We start from the raw sequence: 27,877 nt of genomic DNA on the forward strand, positions 1-27,877 counted from the left end.
TATCTCCCGTCACTCTTTCTACAGCGCCCCTTTCCACCTACCTCGTTGGGGAGCGAGAGGTCAGGTGCAGAAAACACGCGTCCGGGAACACTTTCTAGCGCCATTGCGCTAATCCCGGTTTAAAGAAATGTGTGCCAAGGTCAAGTTGCCAGTCGTGGAAGGAAAAGAACTTCTTCGCGGGTTTCGCGGAGAAGAAAAGGCTGCTAACGTCTCCGACAGCCTTACCTGTTCTTTCCAAGCCGAAGGAGCAGCTGGAAGAGAAAGTCAGCCACAGTCCAGCCCAAGCGTGCAAGGCGCGGAGAGGTTTTTGGCAACCCGGAAATGACAGAACACCAACTCGCCGCTCCGAAAAGGTCAGCTGGGGGAACTCTGCGCTTGTACCTTTCCCTCGCGCGCCACGCGTTCCCCCGCAGCCGCTTCGCAGGTGCCGGGAAACGGGGGGAGGAGGAGGCTGTGCCTGCAGCGACGCCGCCCCCTTGAGGCGCCCGCGCTGACTCTCGCCTCTCGGCAAGCCGGCCGGGCTTCCAGTCCTCGGGCAGAGGCGCCGAGACCGGGCGACTTCCGAAGAGGTGGATGGCCAGAAGCGCGGCGCGGGCAAAGGGGGGAGCTGGATAAAGGGATCCAGCGGCGCTCCTGAGGGATAGAAGGCCGCGCGAAGAAAGCGCCCCCGTTGTTTGGGGAGGTGGGTCCCCACAATTAGCAGATAAATCAGGTTGAAACCAAGGGGAAGAGGAGGAGTTGCTTAACCTATTGCTTCTTGGGGGTTTCTAGACCAATAACCCTGAGAGCTCTTGCTTTTCCAAAGTCATGAAATCTTGGAGCCACAATCTGATCCTCTTATTTATAAAGCCACGATTTGGAGGCGCCCTTCACAAAGCGAGCCTTCAGCTGGCAAAATGGCATGGGAACGGTAACGAAAATTTTTGCACTGGTGTCACACCAGGTCACTACTGTATTCTGAGTCTCAGCACCCTTTTCTGTATACTGATGCATAGGTGACCATGTATCTCCAGCTGTCTTTGGTCTCACACAGTGTTGGATTAAAGCAGGGGTGAGAGACTTCCATTGGCTTCTGCAGTACACAGTGGTAGCACCAAAATGATGTGTAATGATGTATTCATGCAAACACCACAATTATGCACTTGTTTCAGACTGTGTAACGCAAGTATGTCAGTCACAGCATGTGTGGGATTATCATATATGTATCAGTTGCCCCTTTACCCAATCCCCCATAGATGCCCATGCAGTCATCTTCCATTTTATTTTCCACAGGAAAATTAAAGCACCATTCAATGAGTATTCACTAATATTAACGAAAGTATAGGTTCATAATTGTATTCTAAAAGCCACGAAGTGTAGAAAGATGCTGCTGTTCTCTGAAATCCTTGCTACTGATACTGGGTTGCATTAATTAACCAGAACTTTTTCTGTAAATAGGCAATAAGTACCATCTTCCAGAGTCCACCATCTTCTGTTTGCAAGGCAATGAAGGGGTCTTTGGAGTTCTCTGAGCTTGGTTACAACCAAGCTCAGAGAACTCCAAGGACTCCACAGTTCAACCCCAAACTACATATATTCTCTTCTATTGGCTATGAAGGGGGTTGGTCCCATCATTTCACTGTTATGCTATGTCAGCTTGTTATTCCATTCTACTGCTATTGGCTATGATACTGTTCTACTGCTTTGCTATTTAGCTCTTGAGGTAAACCAAGAACAGCCAGGACTGTTGGCTGAGCAGCAGCCTAGCACTGTTGCATACTTAGGGTAGATCAGCTGCCTAGTGGTATTGTGTCCAGCTCCTTATGGACTCAAAAGACAACTGCAGAATGATGAAGATGCGGCTTAGAAAGGTGTGCCCATCCCAGCTTGAAATGGTCAGGAAATACTGTACAGCTCTGAGCCCTACCTTTCATTGATCTTCACCTTTATGTGACAAAAGCAGAAACACTGCTAACACCAGCACAGCTAAGACAATTCAGCAGTGTCTGCAGGATCCTGCTGCTTTTGTCAGGATAAGGAAAGCGGCATTGTAGTGTGCTGCAAAGTCCACCCATTTGGGGCATGTGCCCAACATCACAATGCACATATAAAAGGATGAGGCTTGTATGGTGGTGCTGAGTTTGTCAGTCTCATTCCTCCTGCCCCACGGATACTGATGGGAGAACTGTCTCGTGCATGAGACGTGAAGGTCACGTTATAGGGGCACAGCATGATTGTATTGTTAGGTACAGATGGAGAAAGACCTTGAAGCTAAACAAGGAAACGCATCACAGGTATTTAATTAGTTCCAACCTCACTCTGTATTTTACTCAGACCCTAGCGATTTGGATTGTGGCCTTAATGTGATTCAGGAAGGTGGATGGAACAACTGATACACCTCTGTCAGAAGGTAAACTAGATATTGTTTAGCAGCTCAAGCCAAAGAAGGAGCATATCCCTTCCCAGAAAGACTTGTTGTAAAATTAGTGTACAAAATACTTCCTTCTGGCAAAGAAATGGGTATGTTGCAAACCTTAGTTACTACAGTAATGTAAAGCATGTCTTTAAAAACTTTCTTCTATATTGTCCTCTGGCCAATTTGTGCGATTCCAGGATCAACATTAAGAAAGGAAACTGAACTAAGATAGAAACATGATAGCCTCTTGGCATATTTTTTTCTGCCAAGATCCTGCCAGCTTGCAGATTGAATGAAGGAGGGGCTGATACCAGATGCAGCAGGAGAATCTTAATGGGTCTCTAGGCTTCCCATCCTGGGCTCTGTTCTTTAATCCCAAGAGTTGCTCTTTTAAAACTTTCTCTATATTTGCCCCTTCCCCAGATTACTTCCTACCAACGGCAGAGGAAACCTGGTCATCTTTCTTAGGTAAGCACCACGTTGCATCTTCCTAAGTGCTGCCAAGGCCAAGCTATTTTCTTGAGCAGTTAGTTTCTTCTCACTGCAGAGATGAATAGCCCCTGAAAATACAAGAGGCCAAATGAAATGAAGCAGAGGGCTCCAGAAGCTCTTAAATTAAGTATTCCTTACTCCTGGATTTCAGTGTGCCTAAAAAGACTGGTTCACAAGTCATCTCCATTAGAGTAGACTTTCAACTAGACTTTTGAGGTGGCATTTAATTGTGCTAACCTGCTACTGAAATCTATACCACTGGCAGATCTTAATTCTCTCCTCAGAATTGATACTTCAGAATAGAATGAGGGATGATGTTGAGAAATTTAGGAGTCTAAAGAGCACAGGAAGTCTCTTGGATACTTCCTCTAGCTTGTGATGTAGTATAGCCATAATTAGTGTAATGTGAAAACTAAACCAATTGTGGTTTATTCAGTGGCCCAAGGTTGGCAAACCATGGTTTTGTGCAAGGTGTGAATCCAGTTTATATGAAAGCTGGTTTTGCAGATACTGATGTTTTCTTTGTCCTGTGGATGAAAACATGTATGTCACTTTGAAACTTTAGTGGGTTTCTGGAATCATCTTATCTTCTGCATCTAAGTCAGGATAATGCAAGAGCTTATTTACTTTATATATAAACACAAGCTGCCTTTCCTAAATGTTTTTTTTCCATATAGCACTGTCTGTTTTGCCATAATTTAATCACACATTTAAAAACTTCCTTATATTGAATCTGACCATCAGTCAAGTGGCCATGGCTTTCTAAGGTTTCAACAAGGTATTTCACAATCCTACCTGGAAATGGTAGGATTTAAACATGGATATGTTGCATAGCCACGATAAGCACCTCACACCTACCCTATTCTACCACCCCTCTCTCCTGATAGGTTGGAAAAGTCTTGGATTGAAAAGGGAATGGATCCATACCTGGCTCAGGTGGAATTCCTGCATTTATTTGATCTGGCTAATGCAAACTTAGGAGTAACATGGCAATAGTGACTTGATGAGGAATCCAGTGAAGCTGAGTAACAAGTTGTGGCTGTAAGTCCTAATGGGTGACTGTGTTGCAAAGAGCAACTTGTGAGAATGGCGTAGTGCTGCAGATCACACAAGGCATCTTGGAACCAGCCAGATTTCTAGTCTTGGTGTTTGCTTCTTGCCAACTGAATCAAACACACCTGACTTTCAGAAAATATCAGCTGACTGCAGCTATGAACACGAAGCATGAGTAAATACAAATCACATTTCAGTTCAATAGGTTTAGAAAGTATTTTATTAGGGAGATATATATTTTAAAAGAATAAATATTTAGCACATTTCCAGTAAAACACACAGAAGGAAGGAACTGAGGGTATGGATAATGCAAAGCATGAAGAAAATTAACTTTCAAGAATGACAGTCAGAATGCTACCTAATTATGGTTGTCATATTTTTGATTAGCTTTCCTCACTACACTTGTTGCTTCTCTAATGCAACGAAAGTAAAGACCTGTATTATTTAGTAGCAAGAGCTAAAAATGAGCTATTACAATCTGACCAACAGCATTGGATCATGACCAACTCCCACTCCCAAAATAGAATAGAGTTCTTGTGTGCAATTTTTTTTTTTTTGGGGCTACATTTTTTGCAAAAAGATTCTCATTCTCTGTTTGGCATGTTAGCTTTCCTATGGCTTACAGAAAGAGCAAGGTAAATCAGTTTGCTTTTCACAGTGATTAGTTCAGCCTTAGTGGTGTCAACAACTTAAAAGCTATTACAGAATCAAGAAGGCTGGGCAGAATGTGAATAGCAGGGGAATGGGTGCCATAAAGATGACAGCAGTAGCAAGTTATGAACTCCTTGGCATTCTAAAAGAAGGCACTGTGGAATCTTGAACGTGCTGCTATACTACAGCTGTGTGCAACTTATCAAGTCAAGCTTCTCTTCCATCAGCTTCTGATGTAATCAGATGCTGCTTCTCATCTTGAGCAAATATCTATCTGCCAAGTCAAACAAGGTGATGTAAATTGTTATCAGTTTTTGTTCAAAAGAGTTTCAAATCTGACACATCAAATTCCTTTTTTAAAAAAAGAACTGGAGGTGGCTGGTTGGCTTCACCCTATGGGTACTTTGCTGGGTCTAGCTTTTGTTTTATTATGACTAAAGCTGAAATCAGCTTGGAACACTGCCTATGAACCAATTTTAAGTTCAAGATTTTAAAAGAAAAGCAATTTGTGTGTGTGTGTGTGCTGTCAAATTTCAGTACATATTGCAATACTAGTTTTTGGCACTAACATTTGAACGTACACTTTAAACATAAAATTAAAATCAGATAGTTTGATGTTTTGTTTTATAAAACCAACTACTTTTAAAATCCTGATTATTTTCAACCTGTAAGATAGCTAGCTAAGAAGAGGCTCTCTAAATTACAATACAGTGTATTAGCAACAAATGGAATCCCAGCATTACGGTAAACTGGATCTGAAGCAGCAGTAGCAGCTTAAAATGAAAAAGAAAGTCTTTATAATTATGCAATACATTTCCAAATAGAGTATAGTGTTGAATAACTTTGTGGTTATAGACATGCAAACACCAGCACATTTTCATCTTAGAGACAAGTGACATTTACATTACAGTTTTAAGGGAGGGGGGAGAAACTTGGGTGCCTGTTGGAGCTTAGTATACCAAAAGCAGTCATGTTTTTCCAGTTATTTCACAATACAAGAACATTTTCCTCTAACAGAAGTTACTTTGCAGGTTAAACAGATAATTGTTTGCTTAACAAAGAGAAATATCTAGGTCAATGTTTCTCAACCTTGGCCATTTTAAGATGTGTGGACTTCAAATCCCAGAATTCCCCAGCCAGCATGCTGGCTGGGGAATTCTGAGAGTTGAAGTCCACACTTCTTAAAATGGCCAAGGTTGAGAAACACTGACCTAGGTACTGTTGTCTTTTATGTGAGAGAGCTGAGGTGATGGGATATACAGTAATACCTCGGTTCACAAACGCTTCTGTTCACAAACAATTTGGTTCACAAACAGCGCTGTTCGCAAAATTTTGCTTCCGTTCGCGAACTCCGCATCGGGTGACGAACACGACCCACGGCCATTTTCCCTGCTGTGACACGTGGTCGTGGCTTCCTGTAGGGAGGGAGACTCTCCCTCCAAACAATAACCGCCTCCCCATCTGCCTTCCTGTCCTCCACGCCAGAAGTCGCCTCAAGCAAGGTTAGAGTTCTCTCTCTTCATACTGTACTGTACTTTCATATTTTTGTGGTTTTAAAAAAAATACATATGGTTCAGAACAGATTAACCGTATTTACATTGAACCTTATGGGAAAATTTGATTCAGTTCATGACCAATTCGGTTCGCGACCAGAGTCGTGGAACGAATTAAGTTCGTGAACCGAGGTACCACTGTATATGGAACTCATTTGGGTTAAGATACTTATTCCCTCCCCAACCGAGTTTTACAAGGGGTCTTTTGCTCACAGCTTTTCTCTTAGAGATTTGCTACTAGATGAGGGATGGAGAAGCACTGAGGAAATGATTCAGTTTTGCATATCTCCTATCTTCATTTATTTTACATCCCTCTTGTAACTATAGGAGAGTAGGCAGCATGAGTCTTTGTATGCGACAGCTCAGTCCAAAGCAATTCTAACAGCATTTCTTCCTCCCAAGAAAACTTCTGCTTTTGGTTCAGGCTCTTCATTTTAATGTTAGTGAAGTGGGACAGGACCTCTGTTTTCCTCTGCACTAACAGTTGGTGGCTGCTGTGCTTACTCATCCAAAGTCATGTGGAAGAAATTATCAAAATTCAGTAGTGATCTCAGAGACCAGGAACTGGATTCTATGGAGGTGCTCTGAATCTTTTGTGATTTGCTACACAAAATTTAATTGTTCCTTGAATTAAAGGAAATGTTTGCAGAGAGAGCAGTGCACTCTTTCCACCCTGTGTTTTTATGTAAAGTATAGGAGGACCACTGTTCAATTATCCAGTGCCAAAAATTCACCACTCCCATCCTGCCTGGTTGCAAAGAGCTCATTCTTCAGAGCTCCGCTTCTCCCAATGATGTGTAAAAGGAAAGACTGGTGTGGAGATAAAAAAGCAGGCTGTTGTGCCAAGGGAGTAGATAGTGAAGGATTTTTTTTTCCTGGCAATGAACCTATTTTTATAAAATAACTTCATTCCAAAGTATTTTTAACATTTGCACCAGAAATTCTACATATGAAGGCATTGCTAGAAATGCTGTAATTGGCCATTACAGGTTAACTCCCAGGTTGCTTTTCCAGGAGCAATGCTATTATGCTGGTTTCAGCCACTTTTAATAATTCTCTTTTTTCCAGAAAAAAATAAGTTAAAGCATGTGTATTTCATGGGCTTTGCTAATATACAGCCACATATTGCTCATAACACATGAACACAAGTCTGTTGCAGTCTACTAAGAGCACAAATACACTGTATAATAAAGCATTTCTACCCAGATTTATCTTTATTATTCTCTGGTGCATTTAAAATTCTGTTACTATTAACTTATTTCTAAGCAATCTTTTTCTTTCCCTCTCCTTCCATCCACTGTGTTATCTTTGGCATTCAACAGATTGTTTTGTACTAGGAAAGAAACAGAATTCTGGTTGAAGTGCAAAGAAAACTAACCCTTTCTTCCTCCAAAACAAATGTCTGATGTTTGCTCCTGCAGCATCAAACACTTCAGTCTATATAGTACAAAATCATAACAGGCACTCTCACATGCAGTGACTAGAAATGTGCCAATATCGCTATATGAATGCAGTTCCTGCTCTCTGCCATCATAATGCATGTTTGCCATGCTATATGGTAGCAGGAAGAAAGCAACAGCAGTGAAACATGAGATCAAGTTTCGTGCTGGTGATAATTAACAGTAGATACAAGACAATTGGTAAAGGGCTATGGGAAAAGGGGTTATGCATTAACCAGAGTGCTTCATCTTGTGCATATATTGCAATGGGCAACTGCTATAAAGCAGGCTTATGAAAAAAATGAACAATATATACCAAATATCCTTCTGGGGTTATATGTATGAGGGGCAAAATACTTCTATGTTAACCTACCAACATGATTTTTTTCCCACAGAAATTGAAGGAACCAGAATCACTGGTTTAACATGAAGATCGAAATAAGGATATTCAATTTTGTTCAGCTGACTTACAAGCCAATCCTGTTCCTCCTATTTATGCAATACCCATAACCTTCAATACCTGCAATACTATTACCTTCTTTGGGGCCTTCAACTTCAGACCATGCTTATTTCCATCACACTCCAGAGCAATTAACTTCTGTGATTCTGTTGAGCAGTCAACAACTTCACAAAGGGGCCACATTCACCACTGATACAAGTGGATGTGGATCCCACAAACCAAATGAAAACCATTTAGATCAGCGCAGATTTTGGCTTTTGGATTTTAAGAGCTTCATGCTCCTTTGCAACTAGAATCAAAAGCCCTTTCCTTCTTTCTCAAATGGCCAACTAACCCAGTTAGTCACAAACCATTTCAAAACATACTTTACACTGACTTAGCTATTGCTTCCCTCTATCCTTCTTGACATCCTTCTGCAATTGTACAAGTTAAGATTTCAGATAACTAAAATTACTGGGGGGGGGGGGGGACAGTGCATCCAAATGAGATGGGTCTTAAGAAATACACATTTCAAAACTTCTAATTTTTTTCTCTTCTCTCCAGAATAGAAGGTCTTAGAAGGTGGTAGGCCAGTGTAGTATAAAGGTTAGTTTTACAGTTCTGCATTCCTTGTGTATGATATGGAGGCATCCACCCAGATTTCCAAGAAAACATGGGACAGGAATTATAAGGTATCTCTACCAAGAGCTGAAAATTTAGGACTACATTTGGTTTAAGAGCTGATTTGGTAGCTCTTGCTGGCTTTTCTTTTACTGCATCATAACATAGAAGGATGATCCCAGAGGACTCAAGTCTTTAAGAACAAAAACATGTTACCGTATTGATTTAAAGCAAAAGAGGGTTAAAAACAAAGAAAAAGTAGAGTCCTGATGATGTCTCAATCTTATTACAGACAGTGCAAGATTTCACCTCCAAGAGGTGCCCTGAATGAAATTCTTTTCAGTTCAGCCCAAACATCAACCACTTCTGTTGCAGTTGCCAAGTTATTTATATACCACTATCTCCCACAGAGTATGCAACACCCAACACATTTTAGTGGCTATTAACACTGTGCCAGTCACCAGCTTAGTGGTGACACAATTGCCTATTTTGTTATCAATACCCTGTCTAAATGGAGGGGGGGCAGGGGGAAACTCCTCTGTGATTGTTAAAAAGTTCCATTAGGAAACTGGTGAAATGCAGTCACTGCCCACCCTCTTTCCCCCAACCAAATTCTGATGATTGTATTAAAAGAGCTGAAGGCTCTCTTGCGTGCAGCTTGCTGGTGGATGTCTCATCTGCAGCCCTTCCGATGGGAAGATGGAGGCCTGCAGGTCCACGTTGATGCAGAACAGCCCTAGCATCAGCTGGCGCTGGTATTCTTCCCATTTTGTCATAACGTCCGCCAGTGAGAGGCTGCTCCTTAGCCACTTTGGCAGTGCTTCCCCATAGGCAGTGCTCAAAGGGACAGGCAAACTCTGTGTTTTTCGGAGTTCAAGATGGTAGTACAGCCTGAGAGAGAGAGACAAAGAATTAAAGTTTGCCATGCTATTTTGGTAAACATTATTTAGCACATTTGTGTTTCCAGTGTGGACATAAAAATAAAAATGGGAGGGGGATGGAGAAGGAGAGAGAAAGAGGGAGAGAAAGATGTAATGCACATCCTACTGAAACTGCCCCTTAGCATCATGTAATGACACAAAAAAGTCAGCAGGGTGAGCTAAGGTTGCAGAGAGGTGGAAGTGAGCCATGGAATATTTTTCCTTGAAGACCTCTACTGACATCCTCTGGCTATCCTAGTCCTGCCTTCTTGGCCCATTAGGAGAAAATGCCACTTGAACTGCATTACCTTCAGAAGAAGCTTTAGGCTTCTAGAATCCTCAGATTCATGAGCATCAAACTTCTAAGTTTCACTGAGTCTGAGAAAGGGAGTCAGGTGTACAGGTAAGAATCCAATGAGCCCATAGGTGCCTCTGGGAAAGAGATTCTTCACTGATAAAGTGGATACCAATCTCCCAATAATGCTGTCAACCAATGACTTGACAATAATGGATGTCTCTAGCTGGAACTATGATCATTGCTTGTCAAGTGATAAACCTAACAGGAGTAGGGGAACTGTGCATATCCCCTGAATGGTACTGAACTACAACTTCTAGCATCTCTCACCATTGACCATGCTGTGTGGAGAACATGGGAGCTCTCATTCATAAGTATCTGGAGAGGACATGTTCCCAATGCTTGCAGTAATAACTACATTGCTCTTTCGTTATATACTGTGATCTATGTAAACATGGCCTTTGACAAGGAACAGGCATGAAAATAATGGGCTGAATTTTTTATTTTCTCACCCTTATACTTGGGAACCTCTTTGTATTATTCTTCAGTGATATATCTGAATAATCTGCTTTGAATAATCTGCTTGAAATGGTTATTTCATTTCATTTCAATCCAAAATGTTCCTCAAAATATAAACCTTTGACTTGTCACCTCCTATAACTGTAGGCTTGAGGAGTATCTTCAGTGTATCTTGGACAACAGGGTTCAACTTTGGCGACTTGAAGATGTGTGGACTTCAACTCCCAGAATGCTGGCTGGGGAATTCTGGGAGTTGAAGTCCACACATCTTCAACTTGCCAAGGTTGAGGAATCCTGTTGTACAACATTTATGGACCTTAGCCATTTTACACTTTACAAATTTAAATCAAATGTAAAAGTGGATTCAGTTACCTGGTTTTGAAATGAAGCGGACTCTACTAGGTTTCTTACATTTTATTTATGTATTTTTATTTATTAGAACAATGATAGCCTGACAACTATCTTAAGGATGTCAGGATAAGTTACAATCCATAAAATCTATAGGCTCAAACAATAACATGAAATAAAAATAAACAATACATTAAAAATTAAAACAGCAACAACTACTGTATATCACAGTAAGAGGACAATCACAGAGAGATAGGCTGTGATTATTAAAGCATTTGGCCTCCAGAGAAAAGGCTGGAATGCCACAATAGACACCATGTTCATAACCATTGTTAGATTATAGGAACATAGCTATATTCAAATTATCCTGACTGAGGAATATGTTTCTTTGTTTTTTATTTGCTCATTATACTTACTTGGGTTTATATGCTATTCCAGTCCAGAAGAGACTGGTTTTAACAACAAAGCAAATTAACACAACACCTTAAGCATGCATACCTGGAACATAGTCCAAAGGAACTAATTTCAATGTGAATATGGGCAAATCCATGGGAAAGTCTCCCAATTCAATTATTTGATGGCATCAATCATGTGAAAACATAGCATCGTGCCTCACAACATTTCAGTATCTTCAGAAATGCAAGACAAGAAGCAACTATCCTACCTGGCTGAGAGATGGCTTCCTAGCTTCTTCTTGGCTTTTCTCATGAGATAATGACAGACTTTCCGTGTCTGTTCTTTCATCCACCTAATGTCCTCTGGAACATCTGGCAGCCATTCAAGCAGCCTAAATGAGGCAGGTGCAATGCACAAGTAGTTAGTTGAAGAAACTCTTCCTATATTATAAGCACACACAAATACCAGCAGGTTCAGGCACTTTACTGAACTTTCTAACTAACCATCCCAGGATTGCTATTTGTATCAACAGCAAGTACATACATAAAAGCCACTCTGCTGGAAAAGAGCAAAGGTCTATCTCAGAGTTTCTCAACCTTGGCAGCTTTCAGATGGGTGGACTGCAACTCCTAGAATTCCCCAGCCAGCCTTGCTGGCTGGGGAATTCTGGGAATTGAAGTCCACCCATCTGAAAGCTGCCAAGGTTGAGAAACACTGGTCTGCCTAGTCCAGCATTCTTTTTTCCACAGAGACCAACCAGATGATTCCTGGAAGAACACACAGAAGACCTAAGGACCGTAGTCTTCTGTGCCATATTCCTCAGAAACTGCTATTTAAAGTGACTTTAGTATTAGACAGAATATGTAGCTACTTTAATTAATATCCACTGAGTCTTATAATCTGTGGAAGGCTAGAGTCTTATAATCTGTGGAGACACTAGTGATGCACAAAGCTGTGAGAAGCAATTCTGAAGTAATTAGAGCAACTCTTAAATTAGCAAATGCCAATTAAAACTCGCAACACTTTAATTAAGCCTCTAAACAATAGTGCTAGCATGATAACTGGTCCCCAGAATTGGAAAGATATACTACTTCCCCATAGCATTCTCCCCATGCAACTGCAAAGTTAGTCAGGTGCCATCGAGTCAGACTCAACTCTGGGTAACTTCAGGAACTTTGTGATCTCTCTGCAAGAACAATTTTTAGCTCTTTCCAGGCCTGTTCTGTAATTTCTTTGATCTCGCTATTAATTACCCATTGTCTTCCCTTTCTTCTAAAAGCCACTAAGCAACAATGAATACTATCAGATCAAGGGACTCAACCCTTTCTGAGTGTATTGTAGCAGGCTATCTCAATGCATGCCACATTCCCCTGAGGTGACCTTTTCCTCACATGCTTTATAACATATCAGGCAGTCCCTTAGCTTCTACTTGTTTTCATGTTTGCTCTCGACTGAAATAACTGCCTCAGCTGCAGTGTCAGAAGTTAAAAATCTGATAGCTCAGCTGGAAACTGGCAGGGCCTCAGAATATATCAGGATCCATAAGACACTGAGGGTGGACTATCTTAATTGGTCCTTCCCTCCAGAAAAGTCCTAGATAGTAACAAACCTCAACTGGACCAGAAATGATCCAACCACAGCAAAAGATTTAGAGTAATGACCTCCAGCTTTGGGACATGTATTAATTGCTCTGAGGCAAGAATAAAGTCAAACACATGACTATCTGTGTGCATCAGGCTAGAGACTATCTGGACGAACCCTTAGCTGCCACAGAGGCCATGAACAAGTAAGCCTTTCCAGAATCCATCCAAAGCACATAAAGTCCTCTGAATCAGTAGTTGGGAGGACTCAACACCAGCTTGATAATGGTGTCTAGGACCTCAGGATCCTGCTAGTGCAGCTGGGCTGCTGGCACAGGAGCCAGATGCCCAACCTGTCCTTACGGCCCAACTGCCACTCCTAAGAACATACTCATGGTCAAGCCAAACTGTCTCTCAAAATCATCATCAACATTTCTCCCTGGCCTTGGTATCATAGCTGCTATAGGACAAAAATTTGAGTGGGCGTATCTCTGAAAGGGCCATATCTGTGCTATCACCCAACCGGATTTCAGTAATATTTGCCAGATCCACTTGCTCATCATCACCAAGTCATGGTTAAACACAGTCTTATTTTGAATAGACCTGCTTGTCAGACTTCCCTTGTAGCCACCTGAACCAGAATCAGTTAAACCGGAGAACAAGTATCTCAGAGCTCTACTTAGTGAGATTTCTTAGGAACAATTTAAAGTAACAACCAAAAAATTCCAATGAGTACCCTATGAAAAATCTATATTTAGGTAAATCAAGGCAGCAAGGTTCTGATTTTTTTCTCATGCTCTTCCCAGTTAAACAGGAGGAGGTGTCTTTTGCAAAGGTGGGGCAGTATGTACCTGCTGAATGTTTTGGAAGTGCCTATTAAACATATCTATACAAGAACCTGTTTTCATACAAATGTTTACTATTAAGGACTCTTAATTAAAGGAGTATTAATTCTGACTCAATAAATCAACAGTTGTTTTTTTATTCCCCAACTTACAGTACCAAGTCAAATGATTATTTATATTATATAGCTCTTCCTAAGATTATTCATGATTAGGCTGCCTTTTAAGTCACACCTTTAAGTCTCCAAAAATAATAAACATCATTAAATGTATGCAAACAAGAAAAGATCCCAAAATATATGGTGCCCCACTGAGTGTTTTAAGGTATATACTGAATTTTTTGCTCCAATACTATTGGAGGTCAATAATGATGTCTTTGTAAATAAAGTTACAAAGGCTTTACTAGGCTCAGTAAGACTCATGTAAATCTGATTTTAAAGGCTGGAAAAGATCCCACTGACTATGCATGTTGCTGTTCATGCTGTCCAACTTCTTTGTTAAACATGGACACAAAAACACTGACAGCAGCCCAAGCATCTAAATTTCAAATGATATTATCGGTTATCTGTCTTGAATAACCTAGTTTTATACAGGGTTTTATCTGTCTTGAATAATCTAGTTTTATACAGGGTTGCCAAACATCTGATAATATTAGATTATTCAGATTAGATTACTCAATGTATTCTGATATACATTCAGAAAAACTGAAATCAATGGCTGGTGGTTTCACTGGATGTAGAATAGGCCTTTGATATGATGTAGTGGAAAACGTTCCCTAAATATCTATTTCTTCCTTTTTTAATTAATTGGACAAATAGTTGGACTCTACTTCCTTTGTGAAAGTTATCACTAAATAACTATTTATTTGAATGGCTCAGTGCAAGCTCCCCCCCTACCAGTGGTTGTTTTGTGTGTGCTTGGTTGCCATTTTACATTTTCTATTTATATATTGTCTGTTTATTGTTTTCTTTCTCTTCCTCCTCCTCCTCTTCTTCCTCTTCTTAATTTATTGTGTAAATTAATTTAACCCTAACCCTAATTTATTGTGTGTTTATTTTGTATGCTGCTCAGAGTCACACTGTCTGAATTGGGCGGCCTTGTAAGTCTTGGAATAAATAAATAGATAAATAACCAATGGAATTATCTCTTCATCTGTCGCGGTGCCTGCCCTCCTGAATGAGGTTCCTGCTGATACCCCTGTGGCTCCCACTCTGATGGCATTCCAGAAGCCTTAAAGACCTGGGTGTTCTTCTAGCCCAGTGCTGGCTGGGGAATTCTGGGAGTTGAAGTCCACTCATCTTACAGTGGCCAAGTTTGGACAACACTGTTCTAGGTCTTGGGTTAGGGTGGCTGGACCCCTGCTGGATTTCTTTGGAGGTGCAGGTGTTGTCAGACAGATTCGCCATCAGTTCTTGTTCTCTTTTATAATTTTATTATATTTATTTTCTATTTTGTTTGGCTTTATTATACAGTGACCAGGGTCACTTTGGAATCGGGCAGTGCCTAGATTAGATTAGATTAGATTAGATTAGATTAGATCAGATCAGATCAGATCAGATCAGATCAAATCCACCTATCAAGGTATCATATGGAATCTGTCAACAATGTCCTTTATCTCCATATACATTTAATTTCATATTGAATCCATTAGTATGGCTTATTAGAGAAACAGGGGACACTTAGTGGCTGGATTTGACCCCAAACTGTTTGAATTCTTTTACATACTATATCTAGAAGTACTTTTCCAAGGAAGCTTTCTTCATCTGAGGGCATTCATATATCAATTTTTAAAATCTCAGATCAAGATAAACTTAAACAGATGGTTAAAATCCAACTATGTCTATCATAAATGCTAAGTGGTGTTAAAATGAATATTACTTCAACACTTACATATTTACTTGAATTCATTTCTATGCTAATTCCTTCAAGTTATTTTAAGCAGATTGATATTAATATTTTTAATGGGACTGACAAACCCCTAGATTTTCTTTGTATAAATTATGCCTCTCATATGATGATAATGTTTTAACTTTCTCCTTAGGCCTATATTTTGAGTTCAATCTCTCTACGGAACACTAGTAATCAAGTAAAACAAACAAACACTACAGTACAATTAGAGAGTTATTACTCTTTGACATCTTTGGGCTTGGCTCCATATTTATTTCTTTGATTTGATTTCAGTGCTGCCTATTTTCAGTTATATCTCTATTACATTTCCTGCATTAAAGGCTGCAAGACATATTTGAAAGATGTTAGGACAGAAGTATAATTTTGACTTTTATCCATGTAATGCACATTCTAGGGTGAATCTGTTTGAAAACTGCAGGTAAGTCTTTTTTTAAAAAAATCATAGGCAAGTATGCATAATAATACTTAAGATGATCTTATTGCCATTCAATTGTTTATTTGAGTTAGTGCAAGAAGAATTTGGATTGCCTAAAGTTGCAAAATAGCAGTATATTCTATTAAAATATTTATTTCACATTTGTTCCAGATGCATTAGCAGTGACTAAAATTCTTCAATCAATAAATAAAGACTGAATTCTAACGAAGAACCAATGACCAGATTATTCTGAGGAAACTATGTGGTTGCTAACAGTCAATACAATTGATGGCACTTAATCAAATAAAACTCTAAAATTACTACCAGTATTTGAATGCATTTTGGATTATTCTAAAGCTATAATGTTATTATAATCAATTAAGGAGCATCTCACAAAAACAAGTTGGAATATTCCATGTTAACAAATTGATGGTTAAGGGTCTTAAAAATATTAAGTATATTTGTTATGAACTCAAGATGAGACTAATTCATTTATGAGACATCCCAGAGAATGTTTAAAAGGGATTGGCTGTCAACCTGGAAGTGTAAAATCTGGGAGTGAGAATTATTGATATGGTATAAGCTTGTCCTATTATTGTCCTGTTTTGGTTTAATATCCATAATATGGTGTTACAAAGTTCAATACAGGTTAAAGAAGTGAATGTATTTTTAATTATATACACAGACCTTAGAATTTCATGAAATGAAGAATTATGGATTTAGCAAATGGAGATCAGCAAAAGAAACTATTCCTCAATATTGGAAAGATAGTGTGACGCAAGATTTAAAATCTTGGATTGCCGTATGTGTTTGCTCTCTGCTTATGACTTGGTTCTCTTCTGATGTCATGGAAAAACTTATCAATATTATTCCGTGTGGCCAAGGTTTAATGAGGTGTTTAAAAATTAGGCTGAATCATTTCCTATATATAGCATCTTATGCCACTGTTCTTTTCCTTGTTTCCTTTCTATTTGTTCCCCCTCCTTTTTCCCAATACTAAAACAATACAAAAAAGATGTACAGCATTAAACAAAGAAGTGAAACATTATAAAAAATAACAGCTATAGTCTGCTTTGTTGTCTTTTGTGTGTTGAAAAGCCAATCAGGACCCTTCTGCAGAGCTTTTGATGCAACAGCTCAATACTCCTTTAGATACAGGCCACCTCTTAAATTGCTTGTTAATTTTCATTTTGTAGTTGTGTTTTTGTTGTTGTTGCCTTGCTCTTATGTATTTTGCTTAGGAATCACTTCTGACAAAAAACCAACATGTAAAAATGTTTTAAAAGGAAATTAGCTGGAGTTAAAATAGCTCCATGTGATTTATAGCCAAAATAATACACATTCAGAATGTGCAAACAATTGTACAATATCCTTAATTTCACATGCTAGCAAAATACTTAGGATAATCCAATGCAGAATAAGAAAAAGGAGATGCCAGATGTTCAAGCTGACTATTAAAAAGGTTGAGGAACAAGATATTTATTGCAGATGCATACTGAAAAATTGAGAAAGCCAGAGGATAACAAAAAGAAGTCAATATGTACTTCATTGATTATGAAAAGACCTTCAGTTGTGTTGAGCATATCACATTGTAGAATGTCCTTAGGAAAATGGGAATCTCAGAATATCTCATTAGCCATGAGAAACTTATATTCAAGTCAGGAAGCCACAGTTTGAACAGAATATGATGAAATAGACTGGCTATGAGTGAGACAAGGCTGTATACTGTCCCCTTGTATATTCAACCTATATGCTGATTATATATTAAGGGAAGCAGAATGAGAAAGCCTTGAAAGAGAAAATATTCAGATGCCAAGATATTCAGAATGGTGCAAGCAATGGTTTTCCCTGAGACAAGCTATGGAAGTGAAAATTGGCCAGGGTCAGGGACAGATTGTCCTGAAGAAAATCTGACTATGTGGTCACTAAGAGTCAACACTGACTTGATGGCACATAATCAATCAAAATACACAGTTATTTTGCAGCATAACAATTTTTGATTCTGCCTTGCAGTGAGATCCTCACTAACAGTTACATTTTTAATTGAACAGTTACACCCAACTTTCAACTCACTTGTCTCTCTAATCATGTTAATTACCTACATGATTTCAAGCTTTACAAGCCACCAGGACTCAAATCTCTCCCAACCCCAAATCTTAAAATGCAAATTCTGTGTTCATTCCAACTACACGAAAGGAGAGGTCACTGACTCAGAAGGAATTCCATCTAAATGATTCTACCTCTGCTTTATTAGCAAGAAATGCAGCTAAATACTAACTTCTTAACTGACTGCTGAAAATGCATTTAACATCCAGTGCAGGTCCTACCAATGTTCTTTGCCCCCACAGTCTCAGAAGCAGATTCGGAATGTACCTGACTGTAAAGGAGAGAGCAGACTCTAGAGGAAGAGTATATGGCAGCATCAAAGTAGAGGCCAGACGCACAGGTAGAAGGTTGGCAACACAAGTGAATAATCCCCTCCTTTCAGTACAGGCTTCCAAGAGTGCTGCAGGTGGAGAAGATACATTAAATCAATGTCCCTTGCCAAATTTTGAGAGCAGAACCCAATTACTCTTTTAAAATTCAACCCGTTTATTACATTTAATTATTGCACTTCTAATCCAGCTGCAAAGGATTGTATTCTTCAATGCTAACCCTTACCTTGCCTGTTATAGGCCCTCCCCAAATTTGCACTTATCCACGACTTAAATGACACCCCTATTATTACCTCATGAGATTCTAAATAAAGAAAAATTCAGTTAAAAAACCAACAATTAGAACTCTTCTTGAATTGAATTGATTTACATTTTTGGTCCATAATCTTTCCAAGACATTTGACAGGTACCCTGTTGTTCTCACTTATTCTTAGGACAATGAAGGTTGTTGTTGTTATTATCATTATCATTATCATTATCATTATCATCGTCATCACCATCATCATATTTTTATCCCACCTCTTTAAAATATAACTCAAGGCAGCAAACATACCTAATACTCCTTCCTCCTCCCATTTTCCCCAGAACAACCCTGTGAGGTGAGTTGGGCTGAGAGAGACCGAGTGGCCCAAAGTCACCCAGCTGGTTTTTATGTCTAAGGGAAAACTAGAACTCACAGTCTCCTGGTTTCTAGCCCAGCACCTTCACTACTACACCAAACTGGCTCTCTTATATTCATAGATATCTTGCCACTTCACAGCAAACCAAAATGGATCTTAAGAACTTGAATTCCAATCACCAATTGTGTAGTTAAAATCAAGGAACTGTCAGTTTCCTCAGCAGAGCCAGGGAATTTTAGTTTAGTCTGTGATTATCTTGAACAAAGTATTGGGTACAAGAATTATATGATCTTCTCCTTCTCCTTCTCCTTCACCACCACCAAGGGCAATGACTATGTCTATGTTTGGACACATTTTCCTTTGCTCAGCTTATCCAAATTCTGAAAAAGCATACCTAGAACAGCCATTCCAGTAGATTTCAACTTCCAGGATTCTCAGCAAGAGCCATGTTGGCTGGTAATCCTGGGAGTTGAAGTCCATGGATCTGGAGGATGGCCAAATCAGGAAAAACTGATCGAGAACATGAAGAGCTCAGATAAAGAGGAGATAAAGCAATACAGCAACTTTCCTCTCCAACAAAAGACCTTACCTTGATTCAATTTAGGAGGCAAGTGTTCAAGGATGTGTTCTTCAGCCTCTGCCAGTTCAGCACTCTCTCCCAGCTGATCATCCTCATCTTTTTCTTTCTCAGAGTCCCTTTCCTCAGCAATGCTGCTAATGGCTACCAGAGGGAGGGGGGGTCTTTGGCTCTGGAGGAGAGCTAGAGAGAAAAGGTAAGTGGCAGATTTGTGAGTTCACCAGAAAATGTAATTAAACTTGTGAATTATCTCTCTTCACTCCTTCTCCTTGGAGAACAAGGTAGTAGCAGACAAAAAGATCCTTTGCAAGAAAGTCATCTTATTGGCTATTATGTACAATAAGCAGAGGACAAGAAACAGCCAGACAAAAATAGCCACAAACCAAAATAGTTTTTAAAGTGAATCATGGCATTTCTGTAATGAATGCCCTTTGGTGTTTCATAAACATCAAACTGCTAGTATGTGTAGATCCTTTTGTGAAAAAAATACAGATGGAGGGGATATTCAGATGTACAATTTTCTCCACCTGTGTTTGAAACAAAACAGTTCAAACTTAATAGCTTACAATTTGTCTTTATATAAAAATCAGACCTGAACATTCAGCTGAGTATCACTCAGTTAGTAACTCTATAGCTCTACTGTAAGAGGACAGAAATCTATCTATTTATATCTACAACTGTAAGAAAACTTTGGACTTGACAGAGGCAATTAGACCGAGGTTGTATCACTATGATTGCTTAATCTCAGTGTAGAGCGATGAATTGCATGAATCCCTCTGTCGGTATAAGTAACACGCTGCCATGACTGAAAACAATTCAGTGGATAAATGGTTGCATGAGAAATATTGCACCACTAGGTGATGCTACAGAGACGGACAATATGCTCCAGTTACAGAATTAGCAGGACAACCTAACAGAGTTCTACAGAATCACATGACTTTCAGTTAGAGAAGATGCTATTTTAAAACATTCAACATGACCTAGGCACCTCTGGAAGCAGACGGTACCTCTGCAGAAGAGTGCATCATGTGGCAACAAAACAGAGAAAGTGTTTTCTTTGTTGTGGCTGAAATTCTTTCTCCATGGAGAAGAGATGGAAAACCAGATGTTGCTGAACTATAGCATCCCTCAGTACAGTGGTACCTCGGTTCACGAACTTAATTCGTTCCACGACTCTGGTCGCAACCCGAATTGGTCGCGACCCGAATCAAATTTTCCCATAAGGTTCAATGTAAGTGTGGTTAATCCGTTCTGACCCCTCCGAATTTGGTCACCCTCCCTACAGGAAGCCACGACCACGTGTCACGGGAGGGAAAATGGCTGCGGATCCTGTTCTTCACCTGATCCGGCGTTCGCGAACGGAAGCAAAATTTTGTGAACGGTGCTGTTCGTGACCCGAATTGGTCGTGAACAGAAGTGTTCGTACCACTGTATTAGCATGTTGGCTGCAGTTTCTGGGACTTATAAGTCAGCAAAATCTAGAGGATTACATTACAGCCTTTAGCTGGCCTATTATTTGAATTGTATATATATTATTGTTTTTATCAGTTATCATTAATTTTGGTCATGTTTTTTGTATACTGCTCTGTATCTTTAAGAATGGCTTAAAAATATTTTTGAATAAACCATACAGCAAAAGGTACACATCACCATACTTTTCCAAAGCTTCCATTCATTTCAAGGCAGTTTGTCCAAATTTCATTGTACTTTGATCAGTAACATTCTCTATTGTAACTCTATGCATAAATATAAAATTATGCAAATACCTACCATTCAAAAAGAAAGTTTTCATTTAAACAAATCTCCATTTGGGCAAGAGAATATAAAACACTGAGTTAAATTCTTTAATAATACAGAATAGAAAAGGAGCTAAACTTAAATTAAACAAAAATATTGATATCGGTAATTCACCTTGTAATAATTTAACTGATCTCCTCCTTCCATTCTACTTAGTAGGAAAGTTTTTATTTTTGAAATTTGAACACTTACATACTTAATTCAGATGCTGCTTTCATTAAAATGGACTACACGTTTTACACATTTTCCACAAAGCAACAAGTGACTAGACAGGGCGATATACAGCCATGACTGGAATGCAAGATTGGCTCCCCTTTTTAATGCTCCAACAGAAATAGATGGAGAGGAAAGAACATCCCACACAAGATTCACTTTTGCTAGAGAACGCAAAACTAGTAAGAGCCTACCATTCTTCTTCAAAAAGTGAAGAGCGTCCTTGTACCCTTGCTTGCACATCTCCTGTAGAACCTGCAGAGAGATAAGATGAAGCATGTTACTTACGGTTAGCTCTAAGACATTTAAACATTGCACTACCAGCATGCCTATGCCAACGGACTTCAGCAGGGGGAAGAATCCATGTCTCAAAACGGACTTCCAGCTCAGAAGTGGCAGCAAGAGAGACCTTCAACGGAGACCTCTGCATCAGTCTTAGGCAGGACAAGCAGACTTGGTCAGTGCAATGTTGATACATATCACTGTAGACTGGGCGTGATCAGACAGAAACACAGTAAAATTAACACATCTCCAGTTATTCTCTATGTTGCTAATTAAAGACAGGGCCCTATTTCATTCTGTAAAATGGTGCTAATCCATATTCTCCTGCAAGCTGGGATAAAGCAAATGCCATGATTAACAGAATCTGAAAAGCCTCCTGATGCACTGGGACTTTGGAGAAAGGAGGGCTGACATCCTATTTGTTGGTGTTATTTCTTTGTATATGGCTGTTTCTCTGATAATGGATTTCAGGGTTCTGTCAAAAAGCTCCTCAGGTCTGGTCCTGAAATGGGTTTCAGAGTGAAAAGGGGGAATTGGTGAAAGTCTCCTTTCTCCATGGGGAAAAAAGAAACTCCATAAAGTTCCTGCCAATTCTGCAGAAATCTTTTCCCCATTTTTCTGCCATTGGAATGAAACAGCTGCCCTCTAGCTGTGATGTTTCCAAACTACTGAAAACTTATTGTCCCATGACTTTTTAGCATGAGCCAGCTTAACAATGTCTGAACAAGTTATGTTAATCTTCAGCACTTTCTAAAAAAGAAGAAGCTGAGCACGGCTTCTGGAATTCTTTCCAACCCCTCTGCTAGCAATAAATATAGGAGGAATCTGTATTTTCTTCTTGTAACAAAGTCCTGTGTTGAGTCTGCTTTCCCAACATATTAATTCTGTGTGTGCATTGCCAAGCACAGGTGAGCTTTGCTCCACTAAAGACAGTGGGACTTACCTCCAAATAAATAGTAGAGGATTATGCTGTTACAAAAATGCAAGCTAACTGGGCTAGGAGGCCATGAGAGGGAATGACAGTAGATTATAGCTACTTCCTATATCAGAAATTTTACTAGCTATGAAAGGTGGTGAATCAACAGCAGCAGCAGCAGCAGCAGCAGCAGCAGCAATAATAATGAATCGATCCACCACAGGATGAAGGGCTCTTCATTGAAGATTACTCACCATAATTTACCTTGCTGGCCCAGTGCAGGTTGGTAAATAGTAGGGTTTTTTTACTTTCTAATCTAGGACTGAGAGAGAGTGACTGGCCTAAAGTCACCCAGCTGTCTTCCATGACTAAGTGAAGTTTAGAACCTACGTTTCCCACTCCTAGTTTAGCACATTAACCACTATACCAATGTTTCTCAACCGTGGCAACTTTAAGATGATACTTAAAGATGATATATGACTGGCTGGGGAATTCTGGGAGTTGAAGTCCATTCATCTTAAGGTTGCTAAGGTTGAGAAACACTGCACTATACCATACTGGCTCTCAAATTATTGAAATAAAAATGACACTATCTGTCTTCTGGGGTCATGATGAGGTCTCACCTGAGCCTCTGGAGGAAACAGGGCTTTTGAAAGGCGGTACAAATTGCGCAGATTAAATTGAATGCTGGTATTGGTGACTCTCAGTTCATGAATGTTTGTGGAACTGTCCCGTGGACAAATATCACTCTCCCCAGAGAAAGGGGATACGGTGATGGTGTTCTTCAGCTCATATTGAGGCAGGTTGTCAGTAATTCCTCCATCAACATATCTCTGGGAAAAGAGAAAATTTGATGTTAGCTTTTTTTTGTCTTTCTTTTAGTTTCCAATCTGTTCTTCCCCTCTCAGATCTCTAAATGCACGTAGATAGCTGCAAATGCAATGGCATGTATAGTTACTTGGTTATATAGTGCAGCTTGCTAGACCATCAAGCAAAACCATCTCTGGGGGGGAAGTAAGAGTGAGCAAATGACAAAACATTGATTGCAATGTCATGACACAAACTTCTGCTCTTATGTCCTTGCAGGGTACATTGCAATGCAAGTACAGAAGGGCCTAGCTTGCATCATCACATCACAATACATAATTCATCATTTGGTGTCATTGTGGCAAGAAATGTACACCTATGGCATCAAGAAATCAAGGGAAGTTGAAGTTTTTTTTACTCCCTAATAAATCACTACATATTTCTGTAATTTTAATGAATGAGATCTTTGCTAACCCCGCTTCATCTAGTAAGGTGTAGGACTGGGCAGCTTCTGAGTTCTATTCTGGAATTAAAAATAAGCTGAGGAAGAGGTGATGGAGGCATTTTTCTGAAATAAAGCTAGTCCCCATACTACTCTTATTATTAGCAACTTTATGTAACAACAGCAATACATAAATAAATCCATCTTTTTTATCTGTGGCCTTTTACTTATTTTCCAGGAGGGAACAAACAGTTCATGGTGACCTCCTCTGGAAGCTTCCAGGCCACAAAAATGAAGTTAAACAAAGAAGTACAGTAGTCTTGTGCTTTCTTTCCCACAAACACAGAGACACGATACTTTTATACTGTGTGTGAGCTTCAGATTTCTGTATACCCTTCCTGTAGCCCCAGTCTTTTCCTCCATTGTGACAGCACAGACTGAAATTGGGAAAAAAAGTATCCAATCAACCATGGTTTGATGCTGTGCGTGAACCTCACATTGTAGTTATTCTTGATTGGGGTTAACCAAAACAATTCAGGTTTGTAAAAACAAAATGTGGTTAAGATTAAACTCTCAGCTATGACTTGTTTAAACAGAAGCATAACCTTCCAAGCTCCTCTTCCTGGTTCAAAAGAGAAGGAGCAGGCAGATAAGCAGCGTGTGTGTAAGGCTCAAAACCAGTTCCTTTGTATATTGAGCCACATTTGGTTTATCACGGCAACTGAATGAATCACACTGGGCTCGGAGGTAGCAGAGTTCTTGTAGCTCCACACAAACTTAGTTCTCTCTAGTTTGGGTGGGTGGTTATTGGGCAGTTGCCACTTCCAATGGCATTTAACAAAAGAGTTAAATGCCATCAGGAGTTGCACTGATGCATTACAGAGTACAATCACATGCAACACAGTTAGCTAATTGCTGGCTTCATCTCTCGTAGAAAAAGAAAAACTGATGCCCAGAATATGACCACATGAAAAACAAAACAATGCCAAGCTTGGAGAGAAATAATTCACATGGAAAAAAACATTCTATGTAGTAATCATAATTTCATTATCTAAATGCAAGAAAAATAATTTTGTTCATTATTTTGAGATGATTTACTGATGTTATAACTTCAAAAGCAGATCAGCTTCTCCATTATATACAGTACATTCCTGCAGCCCAGGAACGATAACATTTATTGAACAATAGATGTCCCATTCTGAATTCTAAAACTCACTTCAGAAAATCAACAGCCCGGCTTAAACATGAAGAGCCACCAATGAGCCATCGGTGCAGCTAAGCCTGCCAAAATGACCAGGACCCCTTTAATTCCAAATGTCCTTACTGACCACTGGAATAGATTAACCAATGACATCAAGAGGTTTGACAGCCAGAGATCAAGGGAGTGTTTTCACAGAAGGCAAAATATAACTTGCCGTACTTAACGGGCTACGGAAAGAAAAGAACCTGTCCGGCAAATATTCAGTAAGAACTTTTCCCCACTGCTGAGTTAAAGTACCATCCATCCATTCTTGAGGCAGCAGAAACATATACAGACCGCTCCCTGCCCTGCCTCTATTGTCTCTGTTCTGACCCACTGCTAAATAAATGGCACTGTTCAGATTCTGAATAGACTGCATGGGATAGGCAAAGCAATTGACTGAGTCTCCCGACTTCACTGCCCACCCTCTTCAATACATCACCAGCTTATGGGAAGATCATCTGCCAATCATGGTACTGCTGCAGCAGAAAAGGGATGTGTTTGGAAATAATGTTTTGCTGTCATCTCTAGACTCCTTTTGCGCTTTTCCTCCTGCCCTTCATTCTGTGATAATTCAAGTTGAATTAATTTTTTTTAATGGAGTCACAAAAAGATATGACTAAGCAGCACTTTTATTTAGAATCTGTCTCCCCTTCTTTTCCTTTTTTTCCCTGGCAACGTTCTAAGCAGAGAATTGCACAGGGCGGGTGGTGGCTTCCATCACTCCACTGTTATGCAGTTTGAGTTAGCAACTTGTTGCTGGCTAAGCAGTCTAGTGCTACTGAGACCAGAGGGGAAAAGGTATGCCTGCGACAGTCTAGAACAGCCTATAAGCACCTCTCTGATCCCAAATAAGGACAAAACACTATCTCCCTAACCTCAAATCCTTCTAAAACTGAAAAGAACTAAGAGGTTCATTTTCCAAAACTTATCTGTCATCTCTTCTCACAAAAGATTCTCTAGAGCCAAACTGAATCTCAAGTGTATGAAGTGATAAAAATATTAAAAACAGAAGGAAGTTCAAAGTTGAGTGGAAGCCAATTGGCAAGAGGTAGGAGAAGCACACCACGTTCTTCAGCAACCAACATGTTGATATAACCTTCTGCAAAGCCAATTCCAGGAAACTCAGTACTGTACGTTGCTATACGTTAGCTATGTTGGATAGACAATTAGGCTGGGACATCCATTATGCAAAAAGTCAATCAAGCTTCTGCTTTTCTTCCTTTATACCCTTTCACATCCTCTACATTTCTACTTTAATCAAAGAACAACAGCTGAATAGATAGAAGAGGCAGCCAATATTGCAATCCTGTATTATTTTTCCTTTACTTCATGCTTTAGACAAAGTTGGGAACAGAATTTGGCTAGATGGTGAAATTGCTCCTCAAGCCTGCTGAAGGTTGGATGATGTCAGTGGATGGGCCCAGCTGCCCTTCCCAAGCCCACCCACACTGGCATCATGCCAGTTATTGGGAACTGTCTTTTTAGGTTGCCGGAGCACCTTGAATTATGAATCTGACTTTGGTTCCCACTTAGACTATACCATTGACTAGTCAAGTCCCAGTGAGCTGCATCTTCAAGGCACTTCAAACATCCTTAAAATAGTGGCTCCCCTAGAATTCTGGTGCAAAGATCTGCTGTCTGCCTTCATCTCTTCCCTCCTGTATTAACCCAAGGTATCTGCACTATTCACCCTTTCTTATTGCCATAGAAACTAACTTGGAGACTTCAGAACAGTTATGATCTCTCTAGGTAACCTACCTCACTGGGCTTTTATTGATGGGAAAATTTAGGGAAGAGAGTGCTACGTAAGTTTTCTTGAGCTCCTGGAAGAAAGGCAGGATACTAAGTTAGCCAAATAAAATGTAAGATTTCTCTTTGTTTGTATATGTCTGTTTGTATGAATTACTACAACAGAGTAAATAAGAGGTTGAGCTACGAACTGAGAAATCCCTGTTTCACTTCTGCCTTCAGTGATTTTATTTAAAATACTTTTATCCAGCTTTTCTCCCATAAGGTTCTTAATGTAGCTATGTAGGCTTAAGCAGTCTAATGTTTTCAAGCTTCAGCTGTCCATTTTTAATGTGGGAATAATAAAACCGATCATCCTTGGAATGGCTATGGCTTGCTTAGTATCTGTGCTTTACAGACATCATTGATAGGAGAACACTGACTCTGCAGCTAACAGTGAAAAAGCATGAGGATCCTAATACCCTCAAGATCTCTCTTCAAGCCGAAGGACTGGAAATGGAAGTGGCTCATTGCTGTCTGTGGCCCAGCCAGAGAAGCAGCCCAAGAATCACATGGTTTCTCTCCAAGTCCTAGCAGAATATATTTTCTCCTCTGCTTTGGCACCCCCCCCCCAAATTTACAAAGTTTTAAAACAAAGTCTGACAGCAACGCTGAAGAATATTGTATGGTCTGTGAGGGATCACTCTGTCACATCAAAGTCCCAGGTTTGGTCATGGACATCCTAGTCCAGGCAGCTCTTCAATTTCAATCCAACGTTGTGAAATTTCCTTTGTAGCAGCAGATGTTTTCTCCAAAATTGTTGTCAATACTTAACCAATATAGAAAAACAAACACTGGCAGCAGTACATTTTGGTTCCATTCTATTAAACCCAAATGAAGTTTTGCTAAGGATACATTACGTCTATAAATATTATGATCCAGAAAAATAAA

The 27,877-nt window shown here is 39.8% G+C and overlaps 2 protein-coding genes and 1 long non-coding RNA gene across 13 annotated transcripts in view; 1 reads left to right on the plus strand and 2 right to left on the minus strand.

Moving 5' to 3' along the window:
- The window catches only part of CRACR2B (calcium release activated channel regulator 2B), a 31,868-nt gene extending 31,496 nt beyond the window's left edge, over positions 1–372 (minus strand). For 5 of the 10 annotated variants that reach the window (XM_088146082.1, XM_088146077.1, XM_088146083.1 and 2 more), the window contains exon 1: positions 42–370. The gene's annotated coding sequence lies outside the window, so the exon portion shown is untranslated. Of the gene's footprint in view, positions 1–41 lie in introns of all 10 variants that reach the window. The other 5 variants (XM_088146084.1, XM_025168464.2, XM_088146085.1 and 2 more) reach the window with 3 other exon arrangements.
- LOC107326198 (uncharacterized) lies at positions 215–16,762 on the plus strand. The gene is made up of 3 exons (XR_015797121.1): positions 215–353; positions 2,819–2,863; positions 16,038–16,762. It is a non-coding gene; the product is annotated as an uncharacterized LOC107326198 (long non-coding RNA).
- The window catches only part of PNPLA2 (patatin like domain 2, triacylglycerol lipase), a 60,401-nt gene continuing 36,661 nt past the window's right edge, over positions 4,138–27,877 (minus strand). Inside the window, exons 4-10 of one of the 2 annotated variants that reach the window (XR_015797120.1) lie at positions 23,330–23,539; positions 21,703–21,763; positions 19,511–19,681; positions 18,240–18,372; positions 11,390–11,512; positions 5,803–9,534; positions 4,138–5,680 (exon numbers count right to left, since the gene is read on the minus strand). Coding sequence is in view for 1 of the 2 variants with exons in the window: in XM_088146076.1 (XP_088002202.1) it covers positions 9,270–9,534; positions 11,390–11,512; positions 18,240–18,372; positions 19,511–19,681; positions 21,703–21,763; positions 23,330–23,539 (963 nt within the window). In the remaining variant the exon portion in view is untranslated. Of the gene's footprint in view, positions 9,535–11,389; positions 11,513–18,239; positions 18,373–19,510; positions 19,682–21,702; positions 21,764–23,329; positions 23,540–27,877 lie in introns of both variants that reach the window. The other variant, XM_088146076.1, reaches the window with a different exon arrangement.

Source organism: Python bivittatus, unplaced genomic scaffold, assembly GCF_059951505.1.
Source record: "Python bivittatus isolate LINGU-HERP-01145 unplaced genomic scaffold, Pbiv_v1 ctg000480_np1212, whole genome shotgun sequence".
Classification (NCBI taxonomy): domain Eukaryota; kingdom Metazoa; phylum Chordata; class Lepidosauria; order Squamata; family Pythonidae; genus Python; species Python bivittatus.